Source organism: Phanerochaete carnosa, assembly GCF_000300595.1.
Source record: "Phanerochaete carnosa HHB-10118-sp unplaced genomic scaffold PHACAscaffold_5, whole genome shotgun sequence".
Lineage (NCBI taxonomy): Eukaryota > Fungi > Basidiomycota > Agaricomycetes > Polyporales > Phanerochaetaceae > Phanerochaete > Phanerochaete carnosa.
In genome coordinates this window covers 313,322-327,235 of record NW_006767632.1, presented here as the reverse complement: position 1 = coordinate 327,235, position 13,914 = coordinate 313,322, and the positions used below count along the sequence as shown (strand labels likewise).

The 13,914-nt window shown below is 54.4% G+C and overlaps 5 protein-coding genes across 5 annotated transcripts; 2 read left to right on the top strand and 3 right to left on the bottom strand.

Moving 5' to 3' along the window:
• Positions 1–1,299: 1,299 nt before the first annotated feature.
• Positions 1,300–4,124, top strand: PHACADRAFT_255304 (uncharacterized protein). Its single transcript, XM_007395298.1, has 8 exons — positions 1,300–1,491; positions 1,545–1,964; positions 2,021–2,159; positions 2,211–2,458; positions 2,516–3,002; positions 3,063–3,192; positions 3,244–3,870; positions 3,932–4,124. Exons 4-5 carry the CDS (start codon positions 2,441–2,443, stop codon positions 2,816–2,818), a joined length of 321 nt encoding a protein of 106 aa, XP_007395360.1. The 5' UTR covers positions 1,300–1,491; positions 1,545–1,964; positions 2,021–2,159; positions 2,211–2,440; the 3' UTR covers positions 2,819–3,002; positions 3,063–3,192; positions 3,244–3,870; positions 3,932–4,124.
• PHACADRAFT_94757 (uncharacterized protein) lies at positions 4,098–5,956 on the top strand (the record flags this gene model as incomplete). The annotated part of the gene is made up of 3 exons (XM_007395297.1): positions 4,098–4,466; positions 4,530–4,619; positions 4,664–5,956. The coding sequence occupies 3 exons, from the start codon at positions 4,098–4,100 to the stop codon at positions 5,954–5,956; spliced, it is 1,752 nt and encodes a 583-aa protein (XP_007395359.1).
• Positions 5,957–6,822: 866 nt separating this feature from the next.
• On the bottom strand, positions 6,823–8,081 carry PHACADRAFT_255302 (uncharacterized protein). The gene has a single exon (XM_007395296.1). It carries the CDS (start codon positions 7,998–8,000, stop codon positions 6,867–6,869), a length of 1,134 nt encoding a protein of 377 aa, XP_007395358.1. The 5' UTR covers positions 8,001–8,081; the 3' UTR covers positions 6,823–6,866.
• Positions 8,082–8,608: 527 nt separating this feature from the next.
• Positions 8,609–9,526, bottom strand: PHACADRAFT_255301 (uncharacterized protein). Its single transcript, XM_007395295.1, has 4 exons — positions 9,263–9,526; positions 9,118–9,200; positions 8,975–9,061; positions 8,609–8,915 (listed from the first exon to the last, which is right to left on the bottom strand). Exons 1-4 carry the CDS (start codon positions 9,430–9,432, stop codon positions 8,854–8,856), a joined length of 402 nt encoding a protein of 133 aa, XP_007395357.1. The 5' UTR covers positions 9,433–9,526; the 3' UTR covers positions 8,609–8,853.
• Positions 9,527–10,209: 683 nt separating this feature from the next.
• Positions 10,210–12,338, bottom strand: PHACADRAFT_255299 (uncharacterized protein). Its single transcript, XM_007395294.1, has one exon. It carries the CDS (start codon positions 12,264–12,266, stop codon positions 10,782–10,784), a length of 1,485 nt encoding a protein of 494 aa, XP_007395356.1. The 5' UTR covers positions 12,267–12,338; the 3' UTR covers positions 10,210–10,781.
• Positions 12,339–13,914: the final 1,576 nt, after the last annotated feature.

The window sequence follows — 13,914 nt, the reverse complement described above, 5'->3', positions numbered from 1 at the left end:
TTACCTTTTGGCAGATAGGAAATGGGCCTGAAATGGGCCTGAAATGGACATGGCAGCTATAGTTTCAGCAACCATAAAAGGTAATTTGTTACATACATTTTATGAGCACCTTAATTATATCTGCTCGAGACATTTTAAGAGTATTTCAGGACTATCATCAGTGTTTTGGTCCATTAAATTTCCAAATCTCCGAAAGCGCTTGTTCCTGATGTCCTGAAATGTATTACAAAGCCATCAGTAATGATGGCTTTCCCGGCAATTTCCGGGACACTCATATGACCAGTACAGCCTGCCTAACTGGGATGTTTCGGGTTTATTTCAAAGTGCATGACAGACAGCCTTTTCCGACAAGAGAAATTGCCTCAAAAGTGACAGAAAAGTGAGCATTTCAGCACTCGGGAAAGTTGCTGGAAAGTCTCCTGAAATGTTACATTTTGGATGCCTTGTCTGGGACATTTCGGGCCCCCTGAAATCTGGGGATGCCCGTAGTGTTTACTCAGACAATCCTGTACATTCACTTGCCGTGCGATACTACGAGCAACGAAAAACGAAGATCGTCTGAAAAACGGGCCATGCGGCATCAGCACTGGGGACCGAGGCATGTAGAGTGGAAGAGTGGATGCGAGTAGATTCAAGAGCGCGGCGCAAAGTGGAGTGCGATGAATTGATAGCGGCGGTGTCGAAAGTTTGAGATGTCACTCAACTTTCCATGGGCATTCTTGTAATTGATGAGAATGTTGCAAGTATATTTCACGGTCTACATACATGTCCAAAAACAAATTTCGAGATTGTCCGGTCTTAACAGATGTCTTAATTTGACCTGTATCTTGACCAGAGATATAGACCCTAGGGAGCACGCTAGCCAGCTCGATATCGTGTCTATTCGACATCAGGTGGGTTCACGCGATGAGAAGCCGAAATGTCCAGATCGACCACCGACCTTCACGCGCTGCTAGCTTCGAGTGCTGATCTAGCGCTGATCCTTCATCTCAGAGATGACATAGCTATATGTCAGGCTTATCATGCTCGACTTTGCAGAAACTGTGCTTGGGAATGTCGTGAATGTCGTAGAGAGGTCACTCGGTGCTGTCTTGTCCGGAACGTCAGGGGTTGTCTCCAAACGCTCGAGGGAAAATGATGGGATCTGAGATCCACATCGTAATTATGCAGACACTCATACATTCGAGGCGTTTCTGTCGTCTTCATCCCCGCAGCGACGACGTTAACACCATCCTCGGCCGACGTGCATTCTGTTCCACACATTTGGCTACTTTACTGAGCCCATCGATTGCGGCCCAGCCGTCATCGAGACCTCTCTAGGATTCCCTCTACATGTTCCGTCTCCTGCGCCGCAGACCTCGCAAGACCCCACGCTTTGAGGCATCATCTTCTAGCAGGAGTCTCCCACTCCAAGGTTGCTCGAGGTTACCAAAGCATGAGACGTAGTGCCACTGAAAGAAGACATATATTTTCTGGAGGAACCTTTGCTATGTACGTCCTTCCGTTACTTTCAAAGCCTCTTCATTTTATACAACATCATACAGTGAACAGGCGGGGTCATGACTTGGCTGAATTGCCCTCACGCGACACTCTTTCGTCTTCACGAGAGTATATAGTGTGCCTGTGTCAGTATCGCATAATGGTCTGTCCTGCCAGTGGACATCGGCAAGCCCAAAGACGTCCACAACACGACCTCATTCACGCCCATGACCCCCGATCGCCAGCAATACTCCAGAACTACGTGCAATCGAACCAGTTCACGCCCATCGGCCAGCTATCGAGTCTTAAAGAATATCTTGGCGAGCTCGATCGGCGAGGGCGCAGTACCACGCGTCGCGGACGGAGGGGATGAAGAAGCTGCGGTCCTTGAACAAGAAGCAGAAGACGATTCGCTCGCTGCGAGGGATGAGTCGGCGCTGCGGCTGGTGGAGGCGTTGTCGGGGCTGATTTGCAGCCTGGTCGAGGTGCGTCATCATTATTTCGATTATAGGTGTACCGAGGATAACAGGTGCGAGTGCAGGTTCACTTGTATGCCGAGTCTTCGAACCTCCGCACCTTGTTCAGATCGTCGTAGATGCTGCTACGCGTCGCTCAGAGTTCGAACTGAGGGCCTGAACTCGATAGAGATCAAGTACAAGCTGACGAGCTGGAAGCGAGTGGTGCGCGCGGACATGCCGACAATTTTTATAATTTTGACCTTCGATGCTAAGATAATCGCGCGGTTCAGGAATGCCACCACTGCATTGCGTGTCTTGCTCTGTGAGCTTGGGTGACGGGCGGACATCGAGACGCGGGTGATCAAGCGTGCGCGCTGTATCAGTAAATAAAGCCTGTGTCGTCAAGACGCTCGCCACTCGGGCAACGGCCCTCTGCGAACACACTCAAGCGCGGACCCGGGTCTGCAGGCAGAAAGCCATCCGACCTTGCGGGGGGTGGCACGATGCGGGATTTCGTCGCTGTGCATCATTTTCTTCGTCTTAAGGCTCGAATTTTCGACTGACTTGTGCGCATGCAGAACCCGACGTTCCTCCCCTATCCACCACCGAGTCTCGCTCTCGACTACTCGCTTCTGCCGAAGGTTTACATCCACGGCGATGCACCGAGCCTATCGACCACAGAGCACCCCCGTAGACTCGAGCCTGTCTCGCATGTCACCGACGAGCCAGAACCATCTGACGGCGAGGGTACGTTGCTGAGGCTAGTTATCAAGGTCAGAGCGACGTGTGTTCGTGAGGATGATGATAGTGACGGCGGTATGAACGAGCCTGAGCAGAAGAAACGCAGGGCTTGCGACGGTCGCTTTGCTAATGAAGTCTAGAGCCTTTACTCAGACAACGTGATAAGTTATTCTCCATGCGTTTATGCGGCTACTGCAAAGTGATTTTAGTATTGTTACAGTTTTGTGTTCTCTTCCATCATTGGCGAATGAGCTGCGAGATATTTTGAAGATATCAGAGTTTAGCGAAGCGGGCGAAGTGTCGGAAGGCACCTCTTCCCAGGCCGTCAGCGTCATCTCTTAGCCCCCACACGAGCACAGAATTCAAAATTGCCGTTCCTGACAGATCGCCGCTTCTAGTCAAACTATGATTATCTGCACCGTTTTCGCCTCTCATTTGAACTGCACGACTCGAATTTCAGGCTGAGTCCGCAGTCAAGAAGGATGGTATTATGTCGCACTCGCCGAATAACATGGTATGTAGGTTGAAGTGTATTTCAGGAAAATTCACAAAGTATCTCATGTAGAGCTCATTCGGGTTGGCTTCTCCTTAAGCATAGTGTCCCTTCTGGCTCGCCAGCATCTGCCAGCCCCAGCGCGCCGTGCGGGGAAAGAACCCACCCGCGATGATATCTCGGACTGCACAGGACATACCTGCGGTTCTGCGTTGACGATGAAGACAAAAATAGTGTAGGATGCCCCGGCAAGCATGGACGGATTGAATGCACGCCCGAAGCACCCCAGAGGTATACATCCCGAGTGGAGGTTGTGTCGAGCAGGATCGTCTCTTCAGGGTATACATTCTGATGCATGGAATGCTGCCCTCGGTGTCTGTAGCGGAGTGTCGGTAGCATGTTCCGTGAGATGGGATGCTGGGGAACGTCCGGAAGAGACGCAGGAGGCGATCGTCTGGCTCGGCTTGCAACGCCACAAAAAAGCGACATATCCGCTCACGGTGTCATCCTCGGTATCTGCACCACATGCTGCACAACACATGGTACATACGAGATCTTGGGACCCCGAAAGGAAGCGCCGGAATGCTGCCTGCCGTACGGGCACGTCCTGCCTCGGCTGCTTTCATTATATGCCTCAGTAGCAGGTCCGCTTCATGAAGGAATGATTAGCCTACATGACCCTATAAAACAAGACAGCTTGTGAGTGACATGCCACGAGTACTATCATTTTTGCGTTGATATCCAATCTGTGCACGAGTAGTTCATTGTACAGCTCAGTCGCCTGCTGGCCCAGCGCAGAACTTTAACCTTATGAGCTTCTGTATCCTGAAACCATGACCGAAGGATGTATCAGTAGCCATATAAACGTTACGGTAGGGTAGACTCACATACAGGCTTCCCACCGCTCTCCTGTTCCTCTACCCACTATGGACACACTCGCTGCCCAGAGCGCCTCCACTGTAGACACAAGCTCCTGGTACCCATCTCCTACCTTCCGTGGTACATGGCAAATCATATCCACCTGCATTTCCACCCTCATTATCTGCATTTGGAACGCTACCCATATCGACATACCTCCTAACCGCCAAATGCGGACCTTTCCCGAGAAAGTTCGGTGGCTGATTGCGGGGCTGCTTGCTCCCGATTGGCTTCTATTGAGGGCCTTCGATCAGCTTTGCTCAGCGCGGCAACTCTCAAAGTTTGCGGGCGATTGCTTGGAGGTGGAACAAATGATGGCTGCCCCCACCTGGCGGGACAGGTTATGGCGATGCGTTGGCAGGGGTCCAAGAAATAAAGTGAGTTCATCAGGACCATATCATTCGTCGCGAGCCGACTCACGCTGATCTATACGTCGCCAGCTTTCTTCTCGCTTGTCCGAATTCTCCGCAGAATTTGAGCAAATCGTACAATGGGCAGAAGAGGAACTTGAGAGTCGTAAGGTAGGTGATGTCTTGCGCGCTCTGCTCATAAGATACTAAGCCTTGTTTTTCAGGCGGACGCTGATAGCGCTGCGATGCAGTTCGGATTCCTTCCCCGCAAGAATGCCTGGACGCTCACTCACGGCTACTATGCCGCCATGGGCGGCTTCGTTCTCGATTCTTCACCGACCCCGGTCTTTGGGACAGAGACACGGCTTGTCCTTACTCCGTGGATGCTAGACTTTCTTATGAAACGCGCCCCTAATCTGATCCCCGACCTCTCGGAGGACGACATTCTGTGTCAGAGCAAGTCCGACGGGCTCGCGAAGGCGCTCCTCGTCGTGCAGCTACTCTACTTCGCTGTGTCCTGCATTGCACGCCTCGCACAGTCGCTACCACTCAGCCTGCTCGAGGTCTGGACACTAGCGCATGCGCTGGGCACGATCTTCGTGTACGCCATATGGTGGAAGAAGCCGCTGAACATCTCAAAGCCGACGGTGATCACGGGGATGAGAGCTCGCGAATTCGCAGCCTACTTCCAAATGATCGGCACGCCGAGTATTTCACGTTTAACGGGAATTTGGAGTGCCACTGGCACGGCTGAGATGGACTATCTCGAGATCATTCCTTATCAATACGTAGAGGATAGCGGAATCGTCAGTTACGAGGGGCAGGAGACACTCACAATGCTCCCCACGCAGTCTATGCTAGTCTCAGAGGATTACGCCTTTAGCATCAAGGCCAACATGGCACCCGACTCCAAGAATCGCAACATGTTCGGAAAGACCTTCTGTCCGTGGTACACAAAGGAGCGGGGATCGAATGGCAGCATCACCCTAGGACGGGCCGACATCGTGCGATGGCGGCTCGCCGGATGCGCTGCAGCACAAGTGGATGGGTTCCCACAGCCTGAATCCTCGGCTCGCTATACGAAGATAGGTGGATTGGAAACAACTAGGCCATTCTCCTTGTCCTCACGATCTCGAGAATCGATCATCCAGATCACCCTCGTGACCACATACGCGCTGCCACATATATTGGGCTGGAACGCCGCCTTCCCGACTCCCGTCGAGCACGCGCTGTGGCGTCTCGCGTCCGTTATGGCAGTGGCCTTCCCCACAGCTATCGTCGGCGTCAGTGTTATTGCGAATAATGCTCCGCCCGATGCAGCTCATGGAAGAGCAATTTCACACATGTTGCGTCCTCTCGCTGTTTTCACGAATGCCATACTTGGTTCCCTATCTATCATACTGTACATCTTATCAAACGTGTACTTTCTTGTCGAGAGCCTCAGGCAGCTTTACTACCTTCCTGACGACGTATCCCTACTTCCAAACCTTTCGATTTACTTTCCTCATTTTTCATAACGCGACTCAGATCTGCTGTTCTATACTACTTGTTATGTTTCTCTGTAGTCCGGCTTTCACCACACAGCTTTCATGCGAGACGTATTCTTTCACCGTGACCAGAAAATGTCGCAAATTTCCGTTTACCCTCATGAGGGAGCCGCCCCAAGATTGCATCAAAATCGCATCAAAACTGCCTCACGAGGCCATCGTGAGGCCTTCATGAGGCAAATTTCGTGTCGTGATGCACATCACGATGCCCTAACGAGGCTTGTGAGAGAAAAGATCGCTATTGATGCGTCATGATTTTGGGAAAAAATTTGCGACATTAGTTTCCATGCTCCGAGTGTGTTCCATACAAATTTTTCTTCGTTTGGTCCCGTGACTCCTGTCTTAGAAGAATTATATTTACACCTCAGCAGTTGTAAATTACAATCCATTTTACTATATCCTTTAAATTTATACTAACTTAACGCGAAACTTGGCGTATGGGGGCGCCGGCAAGTAGAACCTGTAGTGAGGGAAAGGATGCAAGCGTACTGAGCTCCGAGGCTCGGGCGGAAAGATGAGGTGACGGTGCTCGTGAGTCGTGACATGCGAAGGTGAGTATCTTGACACACCAATCGCGCGACAGGTCTGATGAGAACGCATTCTTCACCGTCTGTAACAATGTGCTGTATACGCCATGCATGGGCATGGGGATTAGCATGATGCCATCTCCAGAGAGGACAGCCGGACTAAGTGTTCGCCTCCGGGCGACTAAGTAGAGTGGTTCGGGATAATATTGCTGAATATGCAATGGCAAACAACAGGACATACAAAATATCAGACCCAAGAAGCAGCTCGATATAAAATTTGGTACATTTATGTCTCCAAACGAAGGACAGTAATCGATCGCGCAAGGTTGGCGTATGTGACGAAGGTAAGAACCCTACGGATTCATAGGCTTCTGCTTCGCAAACGCCATCATCAGGCACTCAGAGATGAGCTGCACCTGGTCCGGTCTTTCTACCATGCCCGGTCTCTGCTCCCTCAGCGCATCAATCTCTTGCACGATCCTGTCCTCGCGCACCACTTCGGGCAGGGGACCAAGCAGGCTCGGCTCAAGCGGCGGGAGCTCCTGGTTCGGCTCGTGCAGGAACAAGCGAGGTGGAAGGAGGAAGCGATACGCGCGCAGGAGGGACGAGAGTGCGATGAAGCTGCCCGTGCGGCCGATGCCCGCAGAGCAGCCGACAATGATTGGCGGATCGGGATCGAGGCTGTCGCGCACTGCGGCGGGCTGCGAGGATAGGTCGCGGTTCGTCTGATCGACAAGGTGTAGGAAACGAAGTAGCACCGCGCGGTCCTCGGGCTGTAGCACACTGTGGTCTGGCCAAGACGAGAAGAGCATGTGCTTGAAGACGACGGGTTCGCCAATGGCATCCGCCGCGTTCATGGACTTGAGCGGTTGTATCGAGACAGTTCTCTGCAGGCAGTGCGCCTCATCTATCTGGCAAACATCCAGCAAGGTGACCTTCAGCGGCTTCGCGTTGCAATCGGGCTCGGATGCAGAGACCCACGAGTCGCCGACGTTGGGTGGGATATATGCGTGCGCTTTGCGGATCCCGCTCTCGACTTCTCGTGTGAGTTGCACGACAGTGCGCACTCGACTGATAGAACCTGTGATGGGCTGTATCTTTTGCATGACTGCGGGCGGAGAGGAAATGGGTTCGAGGATGACTGTGAGGAATGCATGTATGGTGTCTGGCAACGGCGCTTGCGATGCGATCCACCACTTTCCTCCGGCCAGCTCTCGCACCCAGCTCGCATTGAGATACCTCCCCGACAGCTCTTCTGACCCACTATGCCCTACAATGACCCGGGTGCGGTCGTAGGGCATTACGTCCGCGTAACGATTGTATTTCCAGTGCTTTGGATGGCAGGCTACTGATATCGAGTAGTGCTTGACAGCTTCGTCAATTTTGATGAGTGTCGAGGGAATTTGCGCAGTGTGATGAGCCTTCGATGGATTACTCTCATGACGTGAGGCGTTGCTAACAGTGATCCTCTCGTTTTCGCGCTCCATTAGTACCTGGAGCACAGTGGTCAGATGGTCATCATCCTGAAAGTGCTCTAGCCATTCTGGGAGGGAGGCGGCGGGATTTGCGGAGGTGGGCATCGTGGTAAGAGATCGTGTGAAGTAGGGCCTCAGGTCAGGTGAGCTCTTATAAGAGAAGCCTCATGCAAAACACCAAAAGAAGAAACTGAAGAGAACATATTGCACAAGCAGACTCGAACAGTGAAAAAGGCACAATAATTCTGCACGGAGCATGCTTACATCTGGATCACCGTCACCCCTCAGCTACCGAACACGACACACAACTTGTGCACTGACTCTGCCACTGCGTTTGTTACTGTCCAGATCCTTTGCTCGAGAGAGCTTTGGAATATTGATGAGCAACATACAAAGAATGAATGCCCGTACCTCGTTTAATATACTTGATCGTCGATTGTCATTCCCGCCTGACGGGTAAAAAGGACGACTCCAAAGTGAGGAGAGCAGCGTAAAGGGGCCTGCGCTATCATATGGACGGCTCCCGCCTTGTTCTTGGCGGCACCGCCGACTCCCGAGGGCAGTCTTGGACCGCACCGCGACGGACTCGGAGTGTCCAAGTTCAGTAACACAACATGAAGGAATGGCAAAAAATGTTTCTCAATTGTAGCAACTACACAACAATCAAGTATTATACGATTTCGTCATACAAACAAGCGCAGGTCCATGCAGGAGGGTGCAGATGGCGATGTGTGGTACAATGCGGCATTACTGATGTACGTATAGGATGCGATGCAGTACAAACAAAGTGTTCGTGTAAGTCCGTTGGGAAGTCCGTAACGTGTCCGTTCATGCCAGTCATTCAGTTAGATCGTTGAATGTGCGTTCAGAACGTGACCGGGCCGTTAATCAGGAAGTTTGGGCCCCAGTTGCCCGAGTCCCCGAACACTGGCGTGTCAGTCAGTACGATGACAGTGTCAGATAGCAGGAAGAATCTAGGTACTCACAAACCAGGCTGAAGTTGCCGGTGATGACGTTGGGCGCAGTCACCTGGGCCTGTCCGTCGCGAAGGTGGATGTCCCACGCGAGGAGGACTGCACGGTCCCAATGAGAACTCTCGTCACACTCGAGGTGCACAGGAATAACTCACCAGACGTCTCCTCATCGCCGGAGCGGAGGATGATGAAGCCGCCGTCACCGTTCGTGATGTTCACAGGCGCGTCCTCAGTTTCCCTGGGCGCACTCCACGTCAGCACTTCTGCGGGTGCGCGACAGCTCGTGCGTGCGCTGCTTACCAGGTGACGGTGTAGGTCTGGCCGGACTGCCAGACCGTCTCGGCAGTCGGGTACGTCATAAGCGGGTCCCAGACGTCGCGGGCCTGGTGCGCAGCAGGCGCGGGGGCAGCGCTGGCGAGCTGAGAGAATGCGCCGAGGGCGAGCGCAGAGAGGATCGTCGTGAACTTCATCGTTGGTGCAAAAAAAACAAAAACAAAAACAAAAAGGGCGTAAGTTGAAAAGTCGAAGAGGAAACAGCTGCTTGGAAAGAAGAGAGGGGAGTCGTGAGCAGACTGAGGGGGCTCCAAGGCCCAGCGGCGCGGTTTATATATGCCGTGACGCGCGGAGCCTCGCGTCGTCCCTGCATTCGGCTGAAGAAGCCCGCAGAGGCGATGTCACCACTCGGGGTCCGCTGCTCAGCTCTGCGCCGCCCCCCTCCCGGCGAGGTTCGAGTCCGTTCTCGAAAATTAGACACAGTGGCGATCAGCCGCCGCACGCAGATCCTCTCACATCATCCGCCCTCGCCAGCTGACCTGCCCAGCCAATAGAGATACGTATCGATAGTGTCCGCGCGCATCAACCCGTGCCCTCAGGTCAGGCCGCGGCCCACTGTGGGAGGGTCTGGGAGATCCTCCTGCGGCCGGGTCCAATAGCGGGGATTCATGCCCGGCGTACTTAATTAATATTACGACACCTCCAAAATAAAAAAGAATCGACGCAGGGTGGTCAGACTTTGAAAAGGCACGGTGCTGCGCGCGCGTCACACGAGAGAAAATAAACGCACCGGTTCTTGTGCGCGCTCTGGCCGGGCACCGACGGTCACTCGCGGCTGAGAGATCGTGCACGCGCACACAGCCTGGTCTGGGCCTCCCGAGCTTCGCCGTTGTGGCGCGGGTGCAGCCGGAGCTCGGGTTTTCGGGTGCGCAGGCTGCTCGCTGTCCTCCTCCTATCGCCGTGTTACATCGGACCGGGACAGCCGCCACGCCAGAGTTTCTTTTTTCTTTTTTCGACATCCCGCACGGGTAAAGTCGACGTGTACATCCCAAATATTTAACTTGCCATGTGGGTACTACGGGTAAAGAAAGAGCGAAGATATTCTGATGAATGGGCCATTCGGCAGTACAGGAGACGAAAACAAAAGGCGAAGCGGGGTAGCGACTGGTATATACAACAGAAGGGCGAACGCGGATAGATTTGAAAGCAAGACGCAGAATGGAAGTACGACGAGTGTAGTAGAAAAGGCGCGAGATGGGGGTGACCAGACTACGGGTGCAGGACGGCGAGGTCAATAAGGATAGGCTTGCAGAGCGGTCAATTACTACTTGAGTTCCATAACTGTTCCTGCGATTGACAAATGTGCTGTAGGTATATGGCTGTATTGTATGTGCGCATTCTTGACGGGGCAGGTGCGAGTAAGGGTTCCTTGCATATGTTTAACGGACTGCAGTCGAGGCGTTCCCTGCCGTGCGCGTCGGCGGGAGACCAATAGATAACGGAGAGATGTATGCGGGCCAGGCACAGCGTGGAGGATATGGTGGGCTCATAGCGACTTGTCTTGCTTGTTCAGCGTCTCCTTGCTCTCTTTCCTCTTGCTGACCTTCACCGGCGTACGCGCCGCGAGCATGGCGACGAGCTTTCCCCGCCCGCGCTCCTTCTCCTTCTCCGCGCGGGCCACGGCCTCGAAGCGCTTGGTGACGTCCTCGTCGACGGCCTCCTCCCAGACGCGCCCGGCCTTACCGCCGGCGCCTCTGCGTGCCGGTGCCGGAGTCGCCTTCTCTGCAGGCACCTCCTGCAGCGGTGCGGACGTCGTGACCTCGAAGCAGTGCCGCGGTTCCTTGAACTCGATACGGAGCGCACCTTTCTTTCCCTCCTCTTCCTCCCTCTCCTCCTCCTTGACGTCCTGTGCCGCGTTCGCGCTCGCCGGCGCACCCGTGCTCGTGGGCTCGCCCTGCGGCGGATGCGCCTTGTCCGTCTCCGCCACGCCCTCCTCTCCCTCACTCGCATCCTCCTCGCCCGCCGCCGCGCCGTCGCGCCCCTTCTGGCTCTTCGACACCTTGCGCCAGAGGAACTTGGCCCCACCCTTGACCATCTTCCCGAGCGCGACGAACGCGTCCTCGTCCGGCAGCGCGTCCTCCTCAGGCGTCGTCATCCCGTCCGTCGCGCTCCAGAACCCGCCGCTGCCGCTGCGGCGCGGCGGGCAACGCACGGCACGGTACGGGTGGTCGCCCTCGATGGCGCCACCGGCGGCGGTGACGTCCTCGCCCTGGCAGACGTAGCGCGCGTGCGGCGGCAGCTGATCGGCGACGGCGGCGTCGACGATCCGGACGTACGCCTCGCCGGTCTCGGGGTCGACGAAGCGCATGCGGCGCGCGCGCAACATGCGCGAGCGCGCCGCGACGCCGAGCTGCATGTGCGACGCCCGCCGGCGCGGCTCGGTCGGCGGCAGCGGCGCGAAGGTCACCGCGCTGATGCTCGTGCTGCTAGCGCTCCGCGGGAGCGTCGCCGAGCGTAGGATCCCGGCTGGTTTCGAGGATAGGGACCAGGCGGCGGGGGCCGTGTCTGTGAGCGACGTCCGGGTGGAGGAGGGTGCGGTGCTGCTGGGGGGCATGGGCGAGTCGAGACCGGCTGTGCTGTCTGGTACGGAGTGGGTCGAGCTGGAGCAGGGGGTGTCTGGACAGTCGACTTGGGCTGCTTCCGAGGTTGCTGGTTCTGCGAGGTCGCGATGGGTGTGGTGTGGGGGTTGCAAGCGGGTAGGAGCTGTTGTTGCGATGGGTGTTCGCTCGGGGGAGGTGTCCCGGTCTTGTACTGAGGTGTCTAGGGAAGTGCGAGAAGACTTATCTTCCGTGGGTGCAGCTGACGGTGTCTCTGATGGTGGCTCGTGCTCCTGCTCTGTATCCTCTCCCGCTGCTTCCCCTCTGACCGCCTCTGCAGCTGATGATTGGAATGAACTGTCGGGTGTCTTGGTGGTCGGAAGCGCGACATCCGAGCCAGGCGATGGCATCGGCTCTCCGTCCTTGTTCGCCATCTTTCCGTCAGGGTGATTGGTGACGAACGCTGTGGGGATCCTTATGGACCTGGCATGAGAGATATCAGACGATCAGGCCGTGCTGTCAGTGCAGCAAAAGCTTGGCGTACCTGAGGAGGGCGGTATGTATGTGTGAAAAAGCAAAAGGAGCGCGAGTAAAGGAGTGGAAGTGGCGGAAGTTGGGGACTAGGAGGTGGTGATTTTGGAGGGTGCACCCGCCGCGGCGGTGCATCAGTAGAGCGTCGGTCAAGGGCAGAGGACGACGAGGATGGTCAGGCCGATGGCAACATGTCGGCAAAACCCTTTGCTGCCCGCCACGTGGCGATAAAATAGTCTGGATACCAGCGTTCCATCACATCGCTCGCACTCACGCCCACCCGACCCGAGGGGTGGAATGCTCGAGGTAAGTTCTACACATGCTGCCGCAGAGCCTCAGGCTGAGAAAAGCGTTTTAATCTTATAAGCTTTGGCAGGACATCTCTCATGGGCCTCTCTGCGCGTGGCTTGGTTGACACGTCGGTATCCATGGCAACAACGGCAAGCTTCAGCGTTCAGAGTATCGCGCTCGTCGTTAAAGTCGCCTTCCAGGCCGCGAATAGCAACAACAGGGGATGGTAGTGGTTGAGGTGAAATATGAGGTCATTCCGACACGCTGCGGGCACGCTGGGTCTCATTTGCTTCCGGCGTCGGGCCGTGTTTCTGGCCCGGGCGCGTGCTGATAATTTCCGCGAGTTATAAGCCCGTGACTTGCAACTTCGGCGTTCGCCAACCTCCAGCGGTAACCACCGGTGTTCGCCGGTGGCCATTGGTGTTTGCCGGCGGTCCTTGCCATATACGGGTGCGTCGCCGTGAGCGCTTGTGAACACCACCGTTCGTTGTCCACTGGAACCCATCGGAATACAGCAGCAACTGGTGAATATTGCTGTGTATCGGTGGCAAGTAGTGGGGTATGTTGGGGTATACCAGTGTTCAGCATGCCACGCTGGCTGCCACTGGTATTTGGTCTGGTCGATTCACATGGCAGGTGGCAGACACCACCAAACACTGGTGACATCCACTGGCAGGCAGTGGCCACTATCCATCAGCATATGCTGTTTATTGTTAGTATATGTCATTGAATAATAATTTTTTGCATTTCTCACTGGTCTTTGGGCAGAAGTGTGTGACATTGGGCCATGGTGTGTGACTTGCTTTCCAGGTTGGGCTAACTCTCATGAACAAATTGTTTTAAGACTAGTATCTGGCAGGTTTGGTCTCATGCTTTGTGCATAGATGGCTTATATTACACATATTCTCACTCAGAGAATATACATTTACCTGAGAATCACAACAACAAGGTTCATAGCTGTTGAAATATTAATGTGACTGCTGGCAGCCTGCCCTCACTGCCTGATAGCTCATTCCTGAGCTTATAGAAAGTTTATAAAAAATCTCAGGAGCCTCTAACCAGGTCTGTGTAGTATAATATGCTTCAAAGAATTACTTACAGCTGCTTCCACTTGGGGACACATCTGGCAATCAATTTTACACACCTTTTGCACTCAGACAGTGTACTGTGTAGAGACACTTCAGTGAGAGCTGAGTTCTGGGATAGTGCACAGTTCAGATGAGAATAGGCATCTATACAGATGCCAGTGGCTAAGCATTT

What these genes read in the sequence shown, in the direction of transcription:
- PHACADRAFT_255302 (XM_007395296.1), bottom strand. Translation starts at nt 8,000, where the DNA reads ATGGAGCGCGAAAACGAGAGGATCACTGTTAGCAACGCCTCACGTCAT.
- PHACADRAFT_255301 (XM_007395295.1), bottom strand. Translation starts at nt 9,432, where the DNA reads ATGAAGTTCACGACGATCCTCTCTGCGCTCGCCCTCGGCGCATTCTCT. An exon ending in CAGACCTACACCGTCACCTG is followed by an intron (nt 9,201 to 9,262) that starts GTAAGCAGCGCA and finishes GAGTGCGCCCAG; the next exon opens with GGAAACTGAGGACGCGCCTG. An exon ending in CGGCGATGAGGAGACGTCTG is followed by an intron (nt 9,062 to 9,117) that starts GTGAGTTATTCC and finishes GGGACCGTGCAG; the next exon opens with TCCTCCTCGCGTGGGACATC.
- PHACADRAFT_255299 (XM_007395294.1), bottom strand. Translation starts at nt 12,266, where the DNA reads ATGGCGAACAAGGACGGAGAGCCGATGCCATCGCCTGGCTCGGATGTC.